General features: G+C 42.5%; 1 protein-coding gene across 1 annotated transcript in view; it reads left to right on the top strand.

Annotated features, from left to right (window-relative positions):
* Nucleotides 1–25714, top strand: part of USP7 (ubiquitin specific peptidase 7) — a 90446-nt gene that overhangs the window by 50024 nt on the left and 14708 nt on the right. The window contains exons 5-18 of the mRNA XM_039349751.1: nt 1219–1307; nt 3281–3389; nt 11312–11442; nt 13462–13516; nt 14387–14467; nt 14553–14643; nt 15128–15210; nt 17571–17680; nt 18873–19029; nt 19819–19963; nt 22482–22612; nt 23600–23734; nt 23891–23992; nt 25061–25166. Coding sequence (XP_039205685.1) covers nt 1219–1307; nt 3281–3389; nt 11312–11442; nt 13462–13516; nt 14387–14467; nt 14553–14643; nt 15128–15210; nt 17571–17680; nt 18873–19029; nt 19819–19963; nt 22482–22612; nt 23600–23734; nt 23891–23992; nt 25061–25166 — 1525 coding nt within the window. The remainder of the gene's footprint in view (nt 1–1218; nt 1308–3280; nt 3390–11311; nt 11443–13461; nt 13517–14386; nt 14468–14552; nt 14644–15127; nt 15211–17570; nt 17681–18872; nt 19030–19818; nt 19964–22481; nt 22613–23599; nt 23735–23890; nt 23993–25060; nt 25167–25714) is intronic.

The raw sequence follows: 25714 nt of genomic DNA, 5'->3' as shown, positions 1-25714 counted from the left end.
TCCCATTCTTCTATTGCCCTCAATCTTTCCCAGCATCAGGCTCTTCTCCATTGGGTCCTTCCTTCTCATTAGGTGGCCAAAGTACTTGAGTTTCAACGTCAGGATCTGGCCTTCTAAAGAGCAGTCGGGGTTGATCTCCTCTAGGACTGACCGGTTTGAACGCCTTGCAGTCCAAGGGACTCGCAGGAGTCTTCTCCAGCACCCTAGTTCAAAGGCCTCCATTCTTTGGCGCTCAGCCTTTCTTATGGTCCAACTTTCACAGCCATACATTGCAACTGGGGAAACCATGGCCTGGACTAAGTAATTCTGGGAGTTGAAGTCCACCCACCTTCAAGTTGCCAAGGTTGAGAAACACTGGTCCAGATTTCGGGGTAGAAATCAGTGTTCTGAATGGTTAATCTTAACTATTGAGGAAAATGATAACGATAACTGATTCTTAAATTTATAGTCACCAATTAATAAGGTAACCCTCAATCACTGGGAACGTAAACACGTAAAGTAATTTTTCAGAACTGAAATCCAGGAAACTTTATGACTCTCATTAAAGCATCCTGACATGCAGAGCTCAAAGATTAGTTTGTGTTCACGGATACCCTCTCAGCTCTGTAGATCAGGAAGAGACAAAAAGCAGTTTCAGGTGCTGTAATAGAAGAAGTTGCTCCCAGCCAGTCCTCCTAGCCTCCCAGCTAATTGTGTTTGCAGTTGTGCAGCTATCGGTGGCTTCTATTGCTTTATAGCAGTATTTCTCAACCTTGACAATTTTAAGGCATGTGGACTTCAACTCCCAGAATTCCACAGCCAGCATTGAATTCTGGAAGTTGAAGTCCACATGCCTTAAAATTGTCAAGGTTGAGAAACACTGATTTATAGAAATGGCCATCGGTTGACAGCTTGAGACAGCCCCGTATCATTTGAGCTGAGTGGTAAAAATTGATGTATGTTTATATTGACTTGAGCTTCAGAATGAAATATGACCTTTCAAGAATGGCTACTTGTGTAGAGCCCTTACGGCAGTGTTTCTCAACCTTGACAATTTTAAGGCATGTGGACTTCAACTCCCAGAATTCCACAGCCAGCAATGCTGGCTATGGAATTCTGGGAGTTGAAGTCCACATGCCTTAAAATTGTCAAGGTTGAGAAACACTGCCTTACGGGGACTGACCAGGGTTTTGATGTTCTTGGTTCAATCCTTTGCTCCTTTCCTTTCCTTTTTGGTAGGAAGTTACTGATCCAGATAAAGGCTATATAGAAGATGACAAAGTAACTTTTGAAGTTTATGTTCAAGCTGATGCGCCTCATGGTGTAGCGTAAGTAGCCTTTGCTCTTTTTCTTTCTTTGAGGGGGGAAAAAGTAGTTTGCTTAACTTTTTTCCTTTTGCAGTTTTTCCCTTTTCAGACTTAACGAGTTATTTCTAAGAAATGTTACAATTTCTTTAATTGTGGAGTTAAGAGAGGAACAACTCAGATTTTTCCACCTTAAATTTCTTTCACTGAGTCAAAGACCTTAACCATGCATACCTTTCTCACATTCTCACATGTAATACTTGCCTAATACATTGGTTAGCAAGTTTAACAAACAATCCCTATCTAAGGAACTGACATAAAATGGAAGAAGGGGGAATTATAATTACAGGCTCATCCTTCACATGGAGTTGGTTTCTTGGAAAGACCTTCAAGTTCTTCTAGGAGGGATACACACACACATACACACACACATACATGCACACGCAAGTATCAGTGCAGGAATCCTCATACCAACTAGGCCAGGGGTAAGCAACCTTGGCTCTTTTATGACTCGTGAACTTCAACTCCCAGAATTCCTGAGCCAGCATGGGGGGAACATTGGCCTCTTCAGGACTCGTGGACTTCAACTCCCAGAATTCCTGAGCCAGCCATGCTGAGGGGAAAGGGAGAGGTTTCCAAGCTGAGCCATGCTGGCTCAGGAATTCTGGAAGTCCACGAGTCATAAAGCGGCCTAGGCCAGAGGTAGGCAATCTTGGCTCTTTTATGACTGGTGGACTTCAACTCCCAGAATTCCTGAGCCAGCATGGGGGAACTATGGCCCCTTCATGACTCGTGGACGTCAACTCCCAGAATTCCTGAGCCAGCATGGCTCAGCTTGGAAACCTCTCCCTTTCCCCTCAGCATGGCTGGCTTAGGAATTCTGGGAGTTGAAGTCCACGAGTCCTGAAGAAGCCGTAGTTCCCCCATGCTGGCTCAGGAATTCTGGGAGTTGGTCCACGAGTCATCAAGGGAGCCATAGTTCCCTCACGCTGGCTCAGGAATTCTGGGAGTTGGAGTCCACGAGTCATAAAAGAGCCAAGGTTGCCTACCCCTGATCTAGACAAACGACTGTTCACTCTTTTCCTGAAAGCCTCCAGTGATGAAACACCCACAACTTCAGGAGGCAGGTTTTCTTGTGAGAGGTTCCTCCTATCTAGGTCTCAGTTTGTCCTTCTCCCAGAGGAACTGGTTGTGCAGGTAATCCTCGACTTACAACAGTTATTTAGTGACAGTTCAAAGTTATAGCAGCACTGAAAAAAGTGACTTAGCACCGTTTTTCACACTTACAACTGCTGTGGCATTCCCATGGTCACATGATTACCCTCAGACGCTTGACAGCTGGTTCACATTTATGACGGTTGCAGTGTCCCGGGGGTCACATGTTCATCTTTTGCAACCTTTTGACAAGCAAAGTCAGCAGGGAAGCCAGATTTCACTTGCCAACCAGGTTACTAACTTAGTGACTGCAGTGATTCACTTTACCAATGTGTGAAGAGAGGTCGCAAAATGGGGCAAAATTCACTTAACAAATGATTCACTTAGCAAAAGAAATATTGGGCTCAATTGTGTCCATAAGTCAAGGACTACCTGTATTGTAGAATTGGTAATGGACTTGGTTGCTTATCGTAAATTTGGGCGGTATATTCAATAATTCAGTTTCAGGCAACTCCATTTCACAGAAGCATAGCTTCTAAGCAGCTTTCATTTTTCAGACACGTGACTTTTTCTTTGGAAATTGCTATATCTTTGTTTTTAATTTCTCTTTTTGTTATTGTTGCTTTGTTCGAAATCTTGAAAAGATTTCAGAATTCTGAACATGTGTACTATTATCCTAATTGCTCCATAACAGATGTGTGATTTGCTGACAGTTAAATTTAAACCAGCTGGATTTCAGAGATGGAAACCAAGTTTCTAGCTTGATTTCAGTACGTATGTGTATGAGTGTGTAAAATGTGTCTAGGCGCAATTCTTATATCCCAATTCTATGAATGTTCCAGATGGGACTCCAAGAAGCACACCGGATATGTGGGGCTGAAGAACCAGGGTGCAACCTGCTACATGAACAGTTTGTTACAGACATTATTTTTCACAAACCAATTGCGAAAGGTAAATATGTATTCAACATGGACTGTAATTCATATATATATATGTGGGTGTGGGTGTGTATACATACAAACATACAGCATGTATATGTGTCTATGGGTATGGTATGTGTATCTGTCTGTCTGTCTATCCATCCATCACCATTACCGACCTGCTTACCTACCTAAATATATATATGTATTCTTTTGAGACAGGGCATCAGAATGTCATTTTTATCGTGTGCCAGTGTGTACACAGAAAAAGTGACAATAAAGATTATCTTATCTTTATCTTAAAGACTTTTGCTGCTGACCAATATTGTTACGTATTGCATTGGAGAAAAAAAAACATTAGGAGCCTTCCTCTGGGTTTATTTCAGTAGCTTCTGCATTTGAGCTTACTGGTGACTCTTACGAGATGCCATATTTGTGGTTACCTCACATTGGAATCTTAATTTGCAGCTCCTGTTTGTTTTGTGCTGGAGTATTTTTTTCTTCTTCTTCTCCCTACTGATAGCATTCTCTTTATGTCACGGAGACAGCCCTGCTATTAAGAGGCGTGCGATTGTGCACAGTCATCACAGACTTCGTCTTGTGACTCGTGCATACAAGCAAGGCTTTTCCAAGCGCCGCGAAGCAGCAGCAAAGACGATGGAGATTCAAATAAGTGAACGGAAGAGGGCAGTGCCATTTTATCCCTGACAAAACTGCATCCCAGAGCCGCCCAATGCCATTATGGACACGAGCTCCCACGTTCCCTATTCAGACAAACAGCGTTAACGGGGCTGCTGTTTGTGAATTTTGTCTTTAGGTTTTAAGTTAGATTTCTTCCTTGAGCAAAAAGCCTCTTCCAGAGTTTTTACTGCTCAGGGTTTTAAGTTTTCTTCAGACTTTACAGCAGGGGTTCTCAACCTTGGCAACTTTCAGACTTGTGGACTTCAACTCCCAGCAAAGCTGGCTGAGGAATTCTGGGAGTTGAAGTCCACAAGTCTGAAAGTTGCCAAGGTTGAGAACCCCTGCTTTACAGAAAGGATAAATGCTAACTGATAGGAAAAGCCATCTTTTATTGTAAAAACTTGTCTGAGATGTTCTTTTTTTTTTTTTCTGTGAAGAGCTCCTGAAAGGGATGTTTTCTCTCCATCCACCCTCTGCAGGGCGTCCTTGACTTACGACCACAATGGAGCCCACATTTTCCGTTGCTAAGGGAGACATTTGTTAAGTGAGCTTTGCCCCACTTTACGGCCTTTCTTGCCACAGTTCTTAAGTGAATCACTGCAGTTGTTAAATAAGTAACCCGGTTTGTTAAGTGAATGTAGCTTCCCTATTGCTTGGCCAACGGTCACAAAAGGGGATCACATGACGCTGGGACATGGCCGTCGTCATAAATATGAGCCGGTTGCCTGAATGTCTTAACTTTGATCACGTGACCGTGGTGTTGCTGCAACAGTCTTAAGTGGGGAAAACGGTCATAAGTCTCTTTTTTCTATGCCGTTATAACTTTGAACAGTCACTAAATGAACAGCTGCACGTTGAGGACTACCTGTATTTGGAGTTAAGAAGGAAATGTTTATGTTATTGGTGTCTTTTTTTTTTCTATGCCTGGAGCCCATCCATGCTCCCATGACAGAGTTAATACTAAGTTACTGTGACAAATGCAGTAAGATCTCCACATTTGAAAGAAAAGAGCACAAAAAAGAGAGGCAGAATTATCAGGGAGCTGAAATATCTCTGCGAGGCAAGGCTGGAAAATTTGAAGGCCTTTATAGATAGTCCTCAACGTACGACCACAGCTGAGCCCAAAATTTATGTTGCTAAGTGAGATGGTTGTGAAGTGAGTTTTGCCCTGTGTGACTGTTCTTGACACAGCTGTTAAACGAATCCCTGCAGTTCTTAAATTAGTCACACGGTTCTTAAATGAATCCAGCTTCCCCATTGACTTGGTTTGTCAGAAGGCCTCCACAGTGTTTCTCAACCTTGACAATTTTAAGGCATGTGGACTTCAACTCCCAGAATTCCACAGCCAGTAATGCTGGTTGTGGAATTCTGGGAATTGAAGTCCACATGCCTTAAAATTGTCGAGAAACACTGCCTCAAAAGGTCTAGAGGCATTTTAAAATCACCTGTAGCGTAAAGAAAGTGGACAGATAGAGGTCCTTTTGGACTTTTCCAGACATTAGAACCAGAACGGGCTACGGTAGAAGAATTAAGAGTAGATAAAAGGAAGCACAACTTCATGCAAACTCTTTTATCCTTTGGGATTCTCTTCACCACAAATCATGGCCATTGGCTTAGATGGCTTTAGAACAGTGGTTCTCAACCTTTCTAATGCCGTGACGCCATAATACAGTTCCCTATGTTGTGGTGACCCCCAAGTGGGTGTGGCCACTAATAAGAGGGAATAGGACAGCTAGGGAAAAGGGAAAAAAATGGCGGACAGCGTGGTTTGGCGACCCCCGTGAAATGGTCATTCGACCCCAAATGGGGTCCCGACCCACAGGTTGAGAACCGCTGCTTTAGAACCTGTTGGAATAAATTTTACGGAGGATGAGTCTTTTGAGAGCTTTTGATCTTGAAGACACACACACACACACACACACACACACACCATATGAATGTCTGAGGTAGCAGGAAATGCTGTCATAAACCAGTTTCAGGAACTTCCAAGGATTCTTTCAGCCCAGAAACTTTGATCCCTCAGAAGCACAATAAGGAAGAGTGTTTGGATTTTCATGGTTGCTCCACTCATACTCTTGAGGAAAGCAAGCAGTTCAAATTACCTTCTCCCACTCAGCTGTCCTATTTCCTTATTTAGAGTGCTTTAGTCGAGCAAAGAATATGTTTTTCTTGGGTTTTTATGCCCCTAAAAGTGCCAAGAAATTAAAAAACGCTTGCTCCTGGGAAGGAAAGCTATGGCAAATCTAGACAGCATACTAAAAAGCAGAGACATCACCCTGCCAACAAAAGTCGTATAGTCCAGGCCATGGTTTTCCCAGTTGCAATGTATGGTTGTGAAAGTTGGACCATAAGAAAGGCTGAGCGCCAAAGAATTGAGGCCTTTGAACTATGGTGCTGGAGAAGACTCCTGCGAGTCCCTTGGACTGCAAGGTGTTCAAACCGGTCAGTCCTAGAGGGATCAACCCCGACTGCTCTTTAGAAGACCAGATCCTGAAGTTGAAACTCAAATACTTTGGCCACTTAATGAGAAGGAAGGACTCACTGGAGAAGGGCCTAATGCTGGGAAAGATTGAGGGCAATAGAAGAAGGGGACGACAGAGAATGAGATGGCTGGATGGAGTCACTGAAGCAGTAGGTGTGAACTTAAATGGACTCCAGAAGATGGTAGAGGACAGGAAGACCTAGAGGAACGTTGTCCATGGGGTCGCGATGGGTCAGACACGACTTCGCAATTAACAACAACAACAAAAAGTGCCAAACCACCCTACCCTTTTATTTTTCAACTTATACCCAGAAAGCTTCATATTTTGGTTTGTTATTGTCTTTCCAGTTAATAATGAGGGGGCCTTGATTGTTTAGGCATTGTGCCAAAAGAGAACCCCTGCCCTACATTTTTTGCTTCTCATTTTTAAAGCACTCTATTTGCCATCTCTAGTCCTTTGATCTTAGATAGGAAACAACAAAGTCAACCTCTAGGACAGCTTTTGCAAACTAATTACCCCAGATAGTTCCTTTGGCCTTTTTGGCTGAGGGCATTTGGAACCAGAGTCCAATACTTTGGAAGTGTCCGATTGCAGACAGCTGTTCCTGAGAACCAGGAAGAAAATCAACCTGGACTTCTTGGAACCTTGGGCAGAAATCTGAAAAACCAGAAGCCATGGGCATTTCCATTTCGCCTCTTAAGCACGACATCGGCTTGTCAAGTAGGACTTCAGTAAGAAAGAAATTCAGACAGCCCACAGAGATCCTGCATTAACATATTCACTAATAAATGTGGGCTCAAGTTGTCTTAGTTTTCTATATTTTGCCCATTTTTCCCTGGCCTTAAACCTATTAAAGGAGAGCCAGTATGAATCTCATACTGTTTAAGGCTGTTCAGCCAGTGTGATGGGCGGTACAGAAATTTAATTAATAAACAGATAAAAAATAAGTCTTGTTCCCCTGGTCATGTGCTGTTCACTGCTCTCATCCTTGTCTTTCAGGTCTTTGTAGATGTGCCACCCTTAAAAGCAGGATTTTGAAAAGGGGGGCTGACTTTTGGGGGGGGGTTTGCTAGAAGTATTTTGTTGAACAGTCAAACCTAATGTCAACGCTGCAAATGTTGTATATTCTTGCTTTTGACAATATGCAGAATTGTCCGGTAAATATGGGGTTAATAAAGAGCAGAAGGGGCGTTGGGGGTAAAGCCCGGGGGAAAGAAAGAGGAAGAAAACATTTGACCTTCACACTAATTAGATAGTGTGAGATATGACTAATTTAGGGAGGGAACATGCTGATAATTTAACTGCTCAGAGGAAGAGAACTTAGATCCTAGCATCCCTCCTGTTGTGCCTGTGCGGGCATTTTGTAACAATAAAAGACTTTTAGGAAAATAAATGCCTGGAAGTTCTTTGGAATGTTTCATTAGCCGGAACCACAACACCTGAGCCTGGTTGATCTTCTTTTGATCTGTTTAGGCTTAGATAGCATAGCAGGTCCTCTATGAATTATTGGGTTCTGTTCTCCCATTCATCAATTAAGTCACGCTTAATTTTACTTTTTGCAGTTTCACCTGTTAATCTCCTTAGGGTCCTTGGCTAGGTCCACGGTTGTTCTCATCGCTTCCCAGAACCTTCTGTCGGTAGACTTCCACTATCCTTCCTACCTTACATCGCAGGTTCACAAATGTCCATATGCAGAGCAAGTGGTCAGTCACTGAGCTCCATTCATTCTCCAAAGTTGACTCACGGTGTTTCTTGAAACCAAACCAATAAGGTACAGTTCTGGGTAATAAATATCTCCTTACTTCTGCAGCAGCTCTGGAAACCCTTGACTATCAAATTCTTGCAGACAGAAATTTTCCATTTTATTTTGTAGAGCACAGTTAGGAGATTGCAAAGCATACTTATCCTACTCATCATATCTTGTATGGCTTGTATGTAAGAGGGAAGAAGGGCGGCATAATCTATTGCAAACATTCTCCTAAATTTTGACCCAATTCAGCCTGCTATATAAAGCAAAGTGTGAGTGTGGTAGGATAAAAGAGCACATCGGCCAGTGTGAGAGCAAGTGGATTTTATTTTCCCTCAGACTTGAAAGGGTATCCCATAGAAATCCCGTCTTCAGCACACTTCTTCTACAAGCATCTGACCAAGAGGTGGAGGGAAGTGATTTGCAGATCTAGGGGGGAAGTGTAATGCAGATCTAGGTAGATTAGAAGCTGAACATCCCCCATTTGAGGCTTCCAGGATCGAAATTTGCTCGACAAGGGAGCGAGTGCCAAAACAAGCAGCTATGTGGAGTAGATAGTCACGGTCTGCCTCGCGCTTCAGGAGCCCTGCTTGAGGCACCGCCTCAGTTGGAATTAGGCACAACTGTATCTCTTGGTGTTCTTCAGATGCACTTGGACTCCTCCCCTAGAACTGTGCAGGGCGGTGCGGTGGCTCAGCGGTTAGGATGCTGGGCTTGTCGGCTGGAAAGCCAGCAACCCAGGTTTGAGACCCGAGTGCCACGTGACAGGGTGAGCTCCCGTCCTCACCCCAGCTCCTGCACAGCTAGCAGTTCGAAAGCATGCAAATGTAAGTAGATAAATAGGTACCACTTTGGTGGGAAAGTAACAGTATTCCGTGACGTCATGCTGGCCACATGAGCGTGGAAATAATCTTCAGGCAGAGTTGGCCCAATGGCCTTGAAATGGAGATGAGCATTGCCCACTAGAGTCAGCAGTGACCTCTTTTACCTTTTACTAAAATTGTGCAGTTGAGAGAGTGACCTAAGGGGAGCCGAGGGTTCTCGCTTGAGCTGAAAAATCGGCATTTCTCTCGGGTTTTCATGAGAATGACTTGGGTGGCCATCAGATGGCCAATTTTGTTTAACAGTGGACCTTGGTCCAGTTTGAAATTTGTGAAACCTTGCGAGTCCGAATGATCCATCTTTTTTGAAAAGTTTTATTAGTTTTTATGAGGTTAAGGGTAAAATGGGGTCAGGGTTGGGGTCTAGGTTAGGGTTGGGGTCAAGGCTGGGGTTTCCCCATGTAACATTTTCAATATTTAGCAAACAGCAAATTGTCTGGGTACATATATTTAAACAATAATAATAGATATAATACTAAGTGATAACAATAAACATGGTTAGTTATCTTAGACAATATTAGTTAATCGCTCCATGTCATCCTTCTTACTAGTATGTATTCAAAATTACATATTCCATTCCTTTCTCTCTGAGTCGTTTTTCTAGCCATTGATACAAATTATCCCATGTTCTAAAGTAAACTGAATTTTCTTTCTTTCTAAAGTCAATCCATCCATTTCTGCACCCTCTAGAATTTTTTTTAATTAATACTTCTTCAGTTGGTAAGTTTTCATTTTTCCAATATTGGGCAAATACAATTCTTGCTGCTGTTAATACATGTAATATTAGATATCCGCTCTCCTTCTCATAGTTAGCTCCTATTATTCTTAACAGAAACAATTCTGGTTTGAAGTCTATTTGATCCATCTTTATAACAGCATCCCAGGATCATGGATATGTGGGGAATAAAGACTGGACATAAGTCAAAAGTAAAGCAATATGAAAGGCAGTCTTGTTCAGGAACTCCTTTCTCCACTCCATCCCTAATCCCATGTCATATAATTGAGCTGAGCGACGTCTTAAGTGCTGTTTTCCCAGGCTCAAACAGGATGCTGGTTTAGTGATAGTTCGGGTCTCAAAGATCGACTGTCTGATGTAAACAACCTTTCACTGTCAGCAGCCTGGGTGAACTTGTTGGATATCTCAAAGCAGGTTGTTCAGGTGTATTCAAGAGCAAAGGTGGCGCAGCAGTTAGACTGCAGTACTGCAGGCCACTTTAGCTGACTGTGTTCAGCAGGTCAGCGGTTCAAATCTCACCGGCTCAAGGTTGACTCAGCCTTCCATCCTTCCGGGGTAGGTAAAATGAGGACCCAGATTGTTGGGGGCAATGTAAATATATATATACATTGCTTACTGGTGTACACCGCTTAGAGAGTGCTTGCACTTAAAGCGGTATATAAGTCTCATAAATAAATAAATAAATAAATATTTAACTGAATTGGTCAGCAAGCCACCAGAGGGAACCAGCCGTTAGATTAAAAGACAAAATGTCTATGGAGATTCTCAGTCACCCAGGTCATGGTTGTCCCAAAGTTGCTTTTTTTTCCAAAAGGCAACTGACTTTGTCTTTCCCTGAAGATGTTTTGCTTCTCATTCAATAAGCTTCTTCGGTTCTCATTCAGAACTGAAGAATTGAAGAAGCTTCCTGGATGAGAAGTGAAACATCTTCAAGGAAAAACAAAGTCCAGTTGCCTTTTTTGGGGGGAGAAAAAAACACCTTTGGGACATGGCATTAAAAACAAAAACATTGGGACTTGTTTAGAGACTCTAAACCAGTGGTTCTCAACCTTTTTAATGCCGTGACCCCCAACCGGTCATACGTTGAGGACTACTCAACCGGTCGTAAGTCGAGGACTACTCAACTGGTGCAGCACTGTTTGCAGAATGGGACTTTTGGCGGGCTCAGCAGGGCAGAGACAGCCTGGACAATTCCTATTTGCTTTGGAAAGCCAATAGAATTAGACTCTATTCAAGAGAGTCTCTTCTATTGGCTTTCAAAAGCCAATAGAATAAAAGGGAGTAGCACAGCTAAGGAAAAGGGGGGAAAAATGGCGGACTGCATTGTTTGGCGACCCCCGTGAAATGGTCGTTCGACCCCAAATGCGGTCCTGACCCACAGGTTGAGAACCACTGTTCTAAACTCAAGTTATATGTGTTTTTTAGGCTGTATATATGATGCCTACCGAAGGAGATGACTCCTCGAAAAGTGTTCCTTTAGCCTTGCAGAGAGTGTTCTATGAACTACAACATAGCGACAAACCAGTAGGAACTAAGAAGCTAACAAAATCTTTTGGGTAAGTGTTGGAAAGGTTTCCAAGAGCTCTTGCCCCGCTAAGTGATTAACAGAAGTTTCTGGGAGTTTTCATAAGCGGTTTTTCTGGTCTCTTTTAAATTGTGTACCTTTTGTGAGTGCAGATGGTACCTTGTAAGGGCTGCAGCAAAACTGAAGCATGTTTAATTGATTAACCCCTACCAGTCTTAATCTGTGTATTGATTGAACTTGCAAACAGGCAGAAACAATGGGTTTGTTTTGTTTTTTGAAAAAAGCTTGCTGGCTTAATTAGGAAGCATGTGCCTAATCATAACAATGAAACCTCTTTTAATCAATTAAACATTGCAGCACTACTTAGGTGCAGCACCTAGCGCACTCTGGCACTGAATAAATGTGGCTATGCCCTGGGGCCTGATGGAGGTAAGTAATTTAAGTTAGTTTTGTTGCATCTTAAAGCAATGCCTACAGCAAAAAAAACAAAAAAAAAACCTCATTCCGAAGTCCTTAACAGCCTGTTATCAACATCCTGTCATTCTTGAGCATCACCTGAAGGCAGAAAGGAGCAGGTCTGATTCACAGGGGCAAGTAGGTGCCATTCATTACTTTAAAGCAGGGGTGGGGAACCGTGGCTCTTTTATGAATGATCTGACTTTCCCAAAACAAAGAACAGGTTTCTTCAGAGCCAGATTTAACATTCTTCCCTCAGCACTCCTACAGGGCAGGTTTAAGAGAACACCAATAGCAGAACGGGTACGTATATGTGATAAAGGAGAAGATATCTCACATGTTTTATTGTACTGTGAGTTATACCGAGTTTATAGGACAGTATATATTCTCCCCTTATTAGAGAGATTACCAGGGAGGGCAGACAATTTTTATTTAGGCTTTCTCCTCCAGGACTCAAACCCTTCTATCACGCATGCAGTGGCAAAATACTTTGCTGCGGCCATGTCTACAAGAAAAAAATTGGTTACAGATCTATAGCCATCAATTTGTGCCAATTTTTTGGCGATATCTCTAATAATGTTTGGAACATTATATTTACTCACACACTAATCGGCTATCCACTCACGTAAACTAGGGAGTGACCCCTAGTTTTGAGAACATGTATTTTCTTAACAGGGATGTTATTATTTACTATTAATGTCAGTACTATTTTTATTTATTATTGTTGTTGTTGTTATTATTATTTAATATATTGTAAAAAGTGATGGCTATTGCTGGTCTACGACCACAACAAAGTTATTTGTAAAGTTATTTTGTATGACTTGTGGACTTCAACTCCCAGAATTTCTGAGCCAGCCTGGCTCCCTACCCCTGCTTTAAAGTAACAATGAATTTGTGACATTAGGACATTCTTACAGCTAAGGGAATGTGGCCTTTTCCCCCTTGGCTGCAGGTGGCCTTTGCTTAATGGAAGGGATCCTAACTAACACCATACATATGACCTCACTTGAAGACAGAATGTTTCCCAGAACTTCCTGGAGAAAATTCCTTAACCAGAATTGTTGTCTGATTCTTAAACCATTCTGCAATGCATGCAGTCAGAGGAGATTGTGCCAGGCGGTTTCACGCAGAATATTCGCAAGATTAATAAGAGATTCTTGTTTGCTGTCCACTGTTTATGTTCATTCAATTTTTATTATCGTAGATCAACCTTTGCCTTTTATTTTTAACTCTTGTGTTTGTTACAGCAGACTGTTTTGCTAGATACCTTTCTTCTTTCATTTGACACCTCATTGGGTCAGCTGCACGGCCTCCTTGGTGTAAGGTTAAGCTACAGTTAACGATTTTCTTTCCAACAGAAAATTGGTTTTGCAGTGTGTGTACATGTGGCCAACAACCGTTGAGAACAGAGCAAAATGCAGGCTTTGGTGATTCATTAAGAGATTAACTGAATTCCCAAATGCTTCAAAGCTAATCTCATTGTAATATGTCCTTTTTGTGTGTGTGCACTGAATCAGACATATTTGATGCTTCTGGGTTTCTTTCAAATATTACCGTTTTATAAGTGGTGCTTTTTGTTTTGTTTTTAATAAAGATGGGAGACTTTAGACAGCTTCATGCAACATGATGTTCAGGAACTATGTCGAGTGGTATGTATTGTTTCTCTTTTATTTTCACTCAGCAGGACTGAGATTCCTGTCCTTTATGCAGCCTCTGCATAAAAAATAATCATATTACGTGCTTGCTTTTATTAATTGTGCTTAATTCCAATTACATTGGATTGATTGATTATAAATTGTGTCTTGGCCCCCATCCGTTTTCTTACTCTGGCTTCCCCTCCTTTTTAGGGTGCAAAAGTCCAGCATGTTACTCAAAAGCAAAAGGGGTCCATGGGCTGAAAATGGCATTTTTGCTGGTTTGTAGAAATAATGGGCCTAACCAAGATTGAGTTCAGATTTTTTACAGTCATAGCAAATGGTAGCATTTTGGCTGATCTCAAGAAGCTAAGCCACGATGGGCCGAGTTAATATTTGGATGAGAGACCCCTGAGTAATGCAGGTTAGACCAGGAAAAGAGCCCCCCCCCCCAAAGGAAAAGGCCGTGGCAGACAATTTCCATATTGTTGCCAAGGAAACTATATGGAAATGGTTATAAGGTCACTTGGAGTGCAGTTTGACTCAAAGGAAGCTTTTCTTTGACAAGTGGGGACCCTATTTGATGAGCGAAAGATCTGAAGGATTGTGTAAATTTGTTTTCCTGCCAGTAATGGCTGCCTGTGCCTTTCTTGAATTGAGAAGATGTCATTTTGAGGTCTTCAGAACCTGCAATCAGACTTAAGATGAAAACTAAATAATTATCTGGATGGGCCTGCATGAGCGATAGCCGAGCATCCCCCCCCTACACACACACACACACACACACACACACCTCTTTCTCTGTCCTGTGTTGTCCGAGACTATAGAATTCTAATGGCTGCTCATTATTAATTCAGGCATTCTGGGGTGTTTTTTTTTCCCCAGTTGCTTGATAATGTCGAAAACAAAATGAAAGGCACCTGCGTAGAAGGCACGATCCCTAAATTATTCAGAGGGAAAATGGTGGTAGGTATTGGACGTGTGGGGTGGAGGATAAATGGTCGCGTTGTTCACCTGCCTCGGTGTCCCACCACCTGATTTTTACTTGCAGTCCTATATCCAGTGCAAACACGTAGACTATCGATCTGAACGAATAGAGGATTATTATGATATTCAACTTAGTATAAAAGGAAAGAAAAACAGTAAGTATGTGTTCTCTTAAATAAGAATTCATGTGCCCCAACAAGCCCTTCTTTTCCAGTAGAATATATGTAGCTGGGGTTGAACTGTGGAGTCCTTGATGTTCTCTGAGTTTGTTTGCTTGCAGACATTTCATTACCCAACTAAGTGAAATCATCAGTGATGGTGGTGGTGGGGTCAGGGTTAAGCTCAGGGTAGAACTGGGGAGTCCTTAACTGTCTCTGAGCTTGGCGGTTTGCTTGCAGACATTTCGTTACCCAACTAGATGACATCATCTGTGTCGAAGGGAGTGGGGTTTGCTCAGAGAGCACCAAGGACTCCTAAATCATTCATGAAATTCAACTAGCTCCCGACTCTATTTTGTATGACTTGTGGACTTACCTCGGTTCAGTTGTGGGGAGGGAAAAATGTTGTGTCCACCGGTATATTTCATACCTTTTTAATATGGAGCATATACATAAAGCTCTTCTTCCTTGTCTCTTTCAGTCTTTGAGTCTTTCATCGATTATGTTGCAGTGGAACAGCTGGATGGAGATAACAAATATGATGCGGGAGAACATGGTTTGCAGGTATGCTTAGCCTTCAGTCGGGTCTGTGGAATTGCAAAAGGTGCCAGAGAAGCATAGCATGCGTAAGCAGCGTGTTAGCTTATTTAAGTGTGTTTGTTTATTAATGGTGCTATCCCAGAAGGACTCTGGGTCAAACACCAGCATAGCCAACATCCCCCCGAAAGAAGCATAACAGTGGAATCACAGTGCCCTCAATCAAATCAGCAAATTTAACTAACTTGCAGGATGTTTAGTCAGATGGAGGTTCCCCATCCTTCAAGGCAAAGAGGGTTCCATGAAGGGGGGGGGGGCATCACAGACAAGGTGTCCTCCAGTTCCCTCTTAAATATTGCCATCCAGTGGGACCCGGGAAGCATGCCTTTTCCATAGTAGCCCCCACCCCATAGAACGCTCTCCCCACCCCGGCAATCTTGTAGTCCCCTTTTTACATTTACATCTACAGTTCCCCTTTACAGATGGCCATAAGAAGCTGGGCCTTCCCCCAAGGGCTGGGAAGAGGGGGAGGACATCCCAGGCACGTAACGGAATGTTTGGCTTTTTTTTCTTTAGTTTTTGTCATGTGTTTTTTTTTTATGGTTTTCTAGTTTTACTGGTGGTGTGAGTCTCCCAGAATTGTTTTAAGATTGGTGATCACACAAATCTTTAGATCAGGGGTAGGCAACCTTGGCTCTTTTATGACTCGTGGACTTCAACTCCCAGAATTCCTGAGCCAGCCACGCTGAGGGGAAAGGGAGAGGTTTCCAAGCTGAGCCATGCTGGCTCAGGAATTCTGGGAGTTGAAGTCCACAAGTCATGAGGGGGCCATAATTCCCCCATGCTGGCTCAGGAATTCTGGGAGTTGAAGTCCACGAGTCATGAGGGGGCCATAGTTCCCCCATGCTGCTCAGGAATTCTGGAAGTTGAAGTCCACGAGTCATAAAAGAGCCAAGGTTGTCTACCCCTGCTTTAGATGGATAGGCAGGCAGACAAGGATAATCCTTGACTTACTGTCACAATTGGGACCAGAACCTTCATTGTTAAATAATGCGGTCATTCAGTGGGTCACGCTCACTTTTACTACCTTTTTGCTGTGGTCATTCAGCAAATTCAGCATTCCCCCCCCCCCCGTTGATTTTGCTTATTGGGACCCCCCCCACTCCGAAGATCACAAATGGCGATCACATGACCCCGGGACACGGCAACTGTCCTAAAAGCGTGCTGATTGCCAAGCACTGGAATTTGTGACCGTGGGAATGCTGTATCTGTTGTAAGTGCAAGGGCTGGTTGTAAATCACTTTCTTTGGTGCTGTGAAATGATCATGAAACAAATGATAGATGCCCGATGGTGCTGTTCTGCACAGGGCAGTGATGGCGAACCTTTTAGAGACCCGAGTGCCCAAAACCCCACCACCACCCCTGTCCCCGCTCCGCCATGCCCGCTGGGCCACCCACCACCTTCACAGCCCACCACAGATCATCCAGCAGCACCATGGCGGCCACGCCCTCTGCCCGTGCCCTGCAGCATCATCTGCGCACGACGTGGTGCAAGGGCGGAGTCTTGTCCCCGCTGCCCGGCTACCATGTCCTTGGCTGCGCTGCTTTGCGTGGGCCATGCCCGGGGGTGACTCTCCTCCAGGGGGCTGCTGGTGAGGAGGGGGCCGTGGGAGGAGGCAGGGCTGGGGCGACGGTGTGTGTGCCCACAGAGAGGGCTCCAAGTGCCGCCTCTGGCACACGTGCCATAGGTTCGCCACCGCTGGCGTAGAGCTTTAAGGAGATGGCCACCATTTTGGCCCGGGAGCCCACAGGCAGCCAGTGCTGCAGCTTGAACCTGGGTGCTGTTCCATCCTGGCTGGTTTGCCCTATCAGCAGTTTGACTCCTGTACAGGTAGTCTTTGACCACAATTGAACCCAGAATGTCTGTGGCTAAGCAAGACAGTCATTAGGTGAATTTTACCCCACCTTACAACCTTTCTTGCCACACTTGTTAAGCGAATCACTGTAGCTTATTAAGTCAGTAAACCAGTTGTTAAGTGAATCTGGCTTCCCCATTGACTTTGCTTGTTAGAAGGTCACAAACGGGGGTCATGCGACCCCCGGGACACTTCAGCCGTCATAAATATGAGTCAGTGGCCACGTATCTTAATTTTGATCACACGATCATGGGGATGCTGCAGTGGTCATAAGTATGAAAACAGTCATAAACCCCTTTTTTCAGTGCCGTTGTAACTTCGAACGATCACTAAATGAACTGTTGTAAGTCAAGGACTATATTTTATGTCAAGCTGAGGCCCACTTTGCCATTCTGGTTGAAAGCCCGTTTTTCAGCAGGTGATGGTAATAACTCAGTTGTTCATCTGTGTATTTATCTGCTTCACACGCAGGAGGCAGAAAAAGGGGTCAAGTTCCTAACGTTGCCCCCCGTACTACACCTACAACTCATGCGCTTCATGTACGATCCCCAGACGGACCAGAACATCAAGATAAATGATAGGTAACATATTTATATGAGTGATGGTCAGGATTCTAATGTGGGGTTTCAGTTTCCGCTGAGTGGATGAGAATAACTTTGCACCATTGGCAGTCGCTCCGTGTCAAAGGCATGCCCCTGGACAGACAGGGAGCGATGCATAACCCTGAAAAGTTTGTTTTCAGCAATTGGGAGACACTAGCTGGGATCCTGTGATCTTGCTTACGTTATAACAAGTCTCAAGAGCAGTGGTTCTCAACCTTTCTAATGCCGCGACCCCATAATACAGTTCCCCATGTTGTGGTGACCCCCCAACCACTTATACATCACCGGGTGCCAGGGGTGTGGCCAAAGAAAAGGCGGAAAAAATGGCGGACAGCCTTATTTGGCGACCCCCGTGAAATGGTCGTTTGACCCCAAATGGGGTCCCGACCCACAGGTTGAGAACCACTGCTTAAGAGTCTTCAGAGCTGTCGTAAGGGGTATCTTGAGCTCTTTGTGGAAACTTCAGGAAACTGCTGTCCTTCCCCCCCACCCCACCCCCTAGTTTTAAGAAGGGTCCTCACGCTTTCCGTAAATGCATTCTGTGATAGACAGGCTCTGTCTTCGCCAAGTAGAGTTGGGAAGCCCTGCAGCCAGAAAGATGGGTATTGATAAAAAAAAAAAACACAGGTGGGCTGATGATGTGAATTGGCAGAAGGCCATTCCTCTCTGTTTTCTGCCCTTTCGGTAAATGATGTAGAAATGCTCAGCTTCATTTGTAGAGTCTTCAGCTTTTGCAACAAAGCTAAAATTGAGGAGACCCTGCAAACACATTCTAACCTCGGTTTTCACGGAATTAGGAAGGTGGGGAAAAGATAACGCTGAAATTTTTCTGCATTTGGCAGGGTGATTTCAGTAATTTTTAAAAATTACTGTAAAAAAATTACAGTAAAAATTATTTCTCTATAATTTTCCGTCTCTCTCTTTCCCCCTCTTTCTCCTTCCTTCCCTCCCTTCCTGCCTTAATCTTTTACAACTTAGCAAACAATCATACATAGCACAACAATTCTGTAGTAAAGAGAAATTTTTTTATGATACCTATACTAAATAAGAAGCCTAGCAATGCAACTGATCTCTCAAAGGTGATGCATTTATGTGTTACCCAGAACTTGATTACTGAATGCATTTCCAAACCCCACATAACTCTCTTTTTTTCCTCCTATTTTTGTAAAAGGTTTGAATTTCCAGATCAGTTGCCTCTGGATGAATTCTTGCAAAAAACTGATCCTAAAGATGCTGCAAATTATATTCTTCACGCGGTGCTCGTACACAGTGGTGATAATCATGGGGGGCATTATGTTGTTTACTTGAACCCGAAAGGGGATGGAAAAGTAAGTAATAGAAAAACCATCAAATAATTTAACTGGAAATCCTTTAATTGATATACTTGTTAACAATTTTAGCATCAGGAGTGATATATTTTTCCCCATGTATAATGTCTTGGAAATTGTGGAAAATTAACTCTGAGATTTTAGAAAAGTTATTAATCTTGTTTTATCAGATGTCAGGGGAAAAACTGTTTGCATAACTTGAATAATCTATAGTTTCTGTTTAAATGCTGCATCGCCAAATATTTTAACATGCTAGATATTAAGTTTTTTGGTTTTATTAAGAAATAGCCATGCAGCCTTCTTTCTGTGTGCTACGCTTAACATGCAAGAGGGATTTGAAACAATTCCAGTACAAAGGAACAAACAAGGAGAAACCTGGATCTGTTCTGAGACTTCTTCTTGGCTTGTACAATCTAGAACAATGTTTCTCAACCTTGACAATTTTAAGGCATGTGGACTTCAACTCCCAGAATTCCACAGCCAGCAATGCTGGCTGTGGAATTCTGGGAGTTGAAATCCACATGCCTTAAAATTGTCAAGGTTGAGAAACATGATCTAGAATGAATCCCAGCTGATTGCTCCAGTGTCAAACTTAAGGCTTTCTGTTACTCCTTGGCAATTCTGAGTTACACATTTGGGTCTGCTTGGGACAAGGCAGTTTGCAGTGCTTTAGCATCCCAAATTAGAATAAATTTATCTCTGTTAAGTTTCTAAAATTTAGAGCGTAAATGTTTTACTGAATACTTTCTACAAGTTGCGGTTTTTACATTCATTGTTTTATTTTCACAGTGGTGTAAATTTGATGATGATGTTGTATCTAGATGTACAAAAGAAGAAGCAATTGAACATAACTATGGAGGCCACGACGATGACCTATCTGTGCGACACTGTACCAACGCATACATGTTGGTTTATATCAGGGAGTCAAAACTGAGTAGGTGTACCTCTCATGTGTTCTACAGACTACTGGGATGTGGCTTTTGAAATGTAAAACAGACCTGAATGTTGTCTTTCTCCACACTGTATTTAAGAATTGTCTCACGTTTTGCACTTCTGAGACCACGCTTGCAAAACTGTGATGTTAAAATGAAGGGGAGGCAAATGAAGTTTAAAATAATAAGAAAAGTGTTACTTGTTTCTCTGATTACTTAAACTATATATTTTAAGGTGGTATCAGAAACTGCCAGGTTTCTTGTTGTGAAAAAGGGAGAAACTGAGTATTTAAAAAGCCTGATTCCTGGATGTTCCCTTTCAAAAAGGAATGGAAAAACAACTGCTAGCACAGGGGTTCTCAACCTTGGCAACTTTAAGACTTGTGGACTTCAACTCTCAGAATTCCTCAGCCAGCAAAGCTAGATACAAATTGTCTCCATCTGGAGAATAATATTGGACATTTTTCTATAGCCAATCCCATCATTTGGAATATTTCGTACTGAAAGGGCTTGAGATTTAAAATTTGACTATTGCACTCCATCTTAGAACAGTTTAAAAAGCTGCAAATCAAAAGAATCTTCTTCTAAACTATAAATCATTGCAATAAATACAAGGCTTAAGCTATTGGCTGCCTCTCTCTGGGACCCAGAACGAACTTATCTGAAGTTCTGCTTATTGTTTAAAATCTATCTCTCTCTCTTCAGATGAAGACATGCACAAATAACGTGTGTGCCATACTGAGTACAGAAACATTTCTAACTACTGAAGGAAATGCTGTCCTTGAGAGACACAATAATTTGTATCATCTGTTTTTTTTTAAAAAGTATGACGTGCTTAGCAGTTTTCATGATGTCAGTTTGGGCAGTATTTCATGGAATCTGCAATCCAGACTGCTGGAAAGAAATCATGTCGTTAAGAGGCTTAACATTCCAAAGGAATGTTATATCATGGTGTTTAAAAAGATTGGTGACTATAAATAAATAGTCTTAAGTGGAAGAGTGAAATTTCAAATACTAAAGTTCTTTCTAGCAGTTCACCAGTGCAAATGACTTCATCATCTCTGATAGAAAACTGACTCTTTGAAGGCTTGCAAACAATCCCCTCTGTCGCAATACAGTTTGTATTATGAACGAACGGGAGGGAGGCCAATACATTCTGCTTTCTTGTAGAACGGGGGTTCTCAACCTTGGCAACTTTAAGACTTGTGGACTTCAACTCCCAGAATTCCTCAGCCAGCAAAGCTGGCTGAGGAATTCTCGGAGTTGAAGTCCACAAGTCTTAAAGTTGCCAAGGTTGAGAACCCCCTGTAATGTAGAACATAACAAAGGGGCCTTAGGCAAGAATCAGGCTCATTGTTCACTCACTCACTCATTTATTTATTTATTTTCTGTACACCCAACTCACTAATACAATAAGTCTGGGCAGATTACAATATAATGAAACATTTTAAAAGCGGTAAAAACAATTTAAAGGATTAAAAGCTAAGAACCAAGATGATGGGGGAGCCCGGGATAAGAATCTTCTCTACGCATCATTTCTCCCCCCCCCCCCAGTGTGGCAGGCCAAGCAACAGAGCCAAGATTTTAGGCTTTAATAGAAGGGTAGCCGTTGGGGGACAAGTCTCACTTCTGATGAGAATATTTCAGAGGGTGGTTACTGGAGTATAAGATGTTTCCTCCTGGGTCCCATCATATGACATTCTTCCTTGGACAATGCTTACCACATTCAGAGTAACAGAGTTGGAAGGGATACTAGAAGACTTGTAGACCTAACTCCCTGCTCAAGCAGGAGATCCTAGACCAGTGGTTCTCAACCTTTTTAATGCCGCGACCCCCCCCCCCAACCGGTTGTAAGTCAAGGACTACTCAACCGGTCGTAAGTCAAGGACTACTCAACTGGTGCAGCACCGTTGGCAGAATGGGACTTTTGGCGGGCTCAGCAGGGCAGAGACAGCCTGGACAATTCCTATTGGCTTTTGAAAGCCAATAGAATTAGACTCTATTCAAGAGAGTCTATTCTATTGGCTTTCCAAAGCCAACAGAATAAAAGGGAGTAGCACAGCTAAGGAAAAGGGGGAAAAAATGGCGGACAGCCTTGTTTGGCGACCCCCGTGAAGTGGTCGTTCGAACCCAAATGGGGTCCCGACCCACAGGTTGAGAACCACTGTCCTAGACCATTCCAGACAAATGGCTGTCCAGTCTCTTTTAAAAAAACTTCTAGTGATGAAGCATCCATAACTTTTGAGGGCAAACTGTTCCAATAGTTGATTGTTCTCATTGTTAGGAAGTTACTTCCCTCCCTGATTAGTTTCTATCCATTGTTTCTTGTCTTGCCTTCTGGTGTTTTGGTAAATAGGTTGACCTGCTCTTCCTGTCTTGCTGGACCTTAGTCCCTCAAATATCTGAGATTAGACAGACAGATAGACAGACAGACACAAACAGAAATGACCATCCTCAAGTCATTGGCTGCTTTGTCCTGCATTTAAAACTCCCCTAATGCCAATGTTGCATTTCTTTCAGGTGAGGTTTTGCAAGCAGTCACAGATCATGATATTCCTCAGCAGCTGGTGGAACGATTGCAGGAAGAAAAAAGAATAGAGGCCCAAAAGAGAAAGGAGAGACAAGAAGCTCATCTCTATATGCAAGTACAGGTGAGCTTGGAGAAGGAGTTGCCATGAATTTTCAGTGGCGTTTCTGCTCATTTTCCCTTCACTGGACCTCATTCTCATCCCCTCCATCTGGATTTGGGTCATTCTGACTTATCCTAATAACACAGTGTTTCTCAACTTTGACAATTTTAAGGCATGTGGACTTCAACTCCCAGAATTCCACAGCCAGCATTGCTGGCTGTGGAATTCTGGTAGTTGAAGTCCACATGCCTTAAAATTGTCAAGGTTGAGAAACACTGTAATAACAGAACTGTGAACCAGCCAAGGCTAAAAGCTCATCCCTAACTCTGATTGGGTTTATGGCTCAGTGGACTCTTGACATTCCCAGCCCAAATCTTTGTGATGTTGGGCAAGCTCTCTCCATAAGACTTCAGTATAAGCCATGGATGTTGATTTGATGTACAGTGGTACCTTGGTGCTCATTGTTAATTGGTCCTGGGAGGTGCGACGAGTACCAAAACAAATTTTCCCGTAAGAATAAAGTAGTGAGTCACGAGGCAGTCGACACCGTCAAATTCTAGCTGGTGCGTTGAGTGCCAAACAAATGATGAACAAAATCTTTTGTGTTAAAATGCACTGAGTACCAAATTCAATGAGTTTCAAAACAGTTGAGTATTAAGGTACCACTTTACAGGTAGTCCTCAGCTTACAACAGTTTGTTTAATAACAGTTCAAAGTTACAACAGCATTGAGAAAAGTGACTTATGCCCGTTTTTCATACTTATGACCATTGTAACATACCCAACATCCCCTGCTAGGCAGAAGTTAGCAAAAGCTGCTACCTCTGTCACAGATCTGAATCTGAGTTAGATCTTAGCATTTGCTGCACACACACGCACGAGTAGTTGACAGGAACTACAAGCCGGAACATGAATGTTTGACTTCTAAGCTACCCATCCTTGTGGAAATAGGGAAGACTCTCATTGTGCTCTAGGTAGTTTCAATAACCAAATGCTTGTGTAATTTCAGATAGTAACAGAGGACCAGTTCTGTGGCCATCAAGGCAATGACATGTATGATGAAGAGAAGGTGAAATACACCGTGTTTAAAGTCTTGAAAAATTCCACACTGACGGAATTTGTTCAAAACCTTTCCCAAACAATGGTGAGCGTCTTCAGCAGGAGGTTGGGGTTTAGTCCCTGATTATTTTTTTTTTACATAGAATAATTTTGACATTTGGACATTAAAAACCTGACACTGATCTGGTAATGACTTATCTTTCTCCAGTCAGCATGTTTGTTTGCTTTTTTAATTTTGTAGGGCTTCCCGCAAGATCAGATACGGTTATGGCCGATGCAAGCTCGAAGCAATGGGACAAAAAGACCAGCCATGTTAGACAATGAAGCTGATGGCAATAAAACTGTGAGTGCCCATCTGAAATCTTGTCCCATTCCAAATTAGTTAATTTCATTTATTCACCTTTATTTCTCCACAGTTGTCTAAGATAGACGCATACAATTTTGCACATGTAAAATTCCGTTGTTTTGAAAAGTACATGACCAATAGCGCTACCAGCACTATTTTTTTTTAATTTAATAAATTTTAAAATAGTGCTGGCAATACACCAAATGACTTCTGTTTAAGAAAGGGAAACAGATAAAAATCCTCATTTTGTACATTTTTTTCTTTTTTTCCAAGGAACCTAAATAATATTTAAAATTTTCATATGCCCTAGATTGAGAGCCAATATAGCTAAGACACTAGTCTGGAAATCAGGATATTGGGAACTCTTAGATGTAAAATTAGCTGGGCCTAGGAAGAACGCCCGGATTTGTCCTAATCTGAACGTATTTAAAAACAAAATATAAAACCCAGAGTCCTGGATTACACTAGCTCAGTGGTGGTAAACCTATGGCACGGGTGCCAGAGGCGGCACTCAGAGCCCTCTCTGTGGGCACGCGTGTCGTCGCCCCAGTCCTAGGCCTTCAGCTGGGTTTTATAAAAACTTTTCACTTTAGACCTCCGCCACCCTGTACAAAAAAAAAAAAAGGTTCAATCAATCAGTCAATTTCAACCTCGCAGAAAAAAAAGATCTTGCAAAGTTGGAACTGATTGATTGAACTTTTTAGTCCCACCCAGTCTGCCGTTACCATCGCAGCCACGCCCACCCAATGGGCCACACCCACCCAATGGGCCACACCCACCCGCACTTGACAATGCATAAGTGGGTTTTGGGTTGCAGTTTGGGCACTCGGTCTCTAAAAGGTTCACCATCACTGCACTAGCTGATCAAGGGCACCCTCCCCCAGGTTATAACAAAATTTTGAGTCCAGGTTTCTACTAATCCCATGCAACTATTAAATTATTAAAAATATTTTAAAGATGCTCTTCTGCACTAATGCAGATGTAATATTACCTGTTCCTTCCTCTGACTATTTTGCATTCCCTTGCTTATTGCTTATTTCCCTCCCCTTTATTGATCGCTCACAGATGATTGAGCTCAGCGACAATGAAAACCCATGGACAATATTCCTTGAAACAGTAGATCCAGAAATGGCTGCTACGGGGGCAACGTTACCCAAGTTTGACAAAGACCGTAAGTTACAAGCTGAAGGAGGTAATATGGCCATCTTCCATTCCATAGAAAAGTCAGTATTTTGCATTGTAGGATTTTGAAGCTGCTTGTATTGATGAAATGATGATTTTTTTGCAGTGTTGTATAAATTGTTTCTTCCCTAACTAGGATGAACCAGGTTATCTGGAAGTCCTCTCATCTAGTTAAAAAAAAAAGTTGGTCAATTCATTAAGCCCTTGGATATCTAAAGCAGTGTTTCTCAATCTTGGAACTTTAAGATGCTTGGACTTCAACTCCCAGAATCCCCAGTCAGACATGCTGGTTGGGGAATTCTGGCAGTTGAAACCCACACGTTTTAAGATCGCCAAGATTGAGAAATACTGGTCAGAAGAAGCCTTGTGGATAGCCCCCCTTTGAGTAAATTCCCTGTTCTTAGATTGGAAGTACAATTAAAATTGGCTGAATGATTGATTTATCAATCACTTCAGAAGGATAAAACCATGATCCAAATCATTAAATATCAAATATTCCTCTTATAATATTTTAACACTATACAAAATAAATTCATG

This window comes from Crotalus tigris, unplaced genomic scaffold (assembly GCF_016545835.1).
Source record: "Crotalus tigris isolate CLP2741 ecotype Arizona unplaced genomic scaffold, ASM1654583v1 scf7180000018301.7375997, whole genome shotgun sequence".
In the NCBI taxonomy this organism is placed as follows: Eukaryota; Metazoa; Chordata; class Lepidosauria; order Squamata; family Viperidae; genus Crotalus; species Crotalus tigris.
The sequence above is the reverse complement of the archived record's forward strand: the minus strand, read 5'-3'. Positions and strand labels throughout refer to the sequence as shown.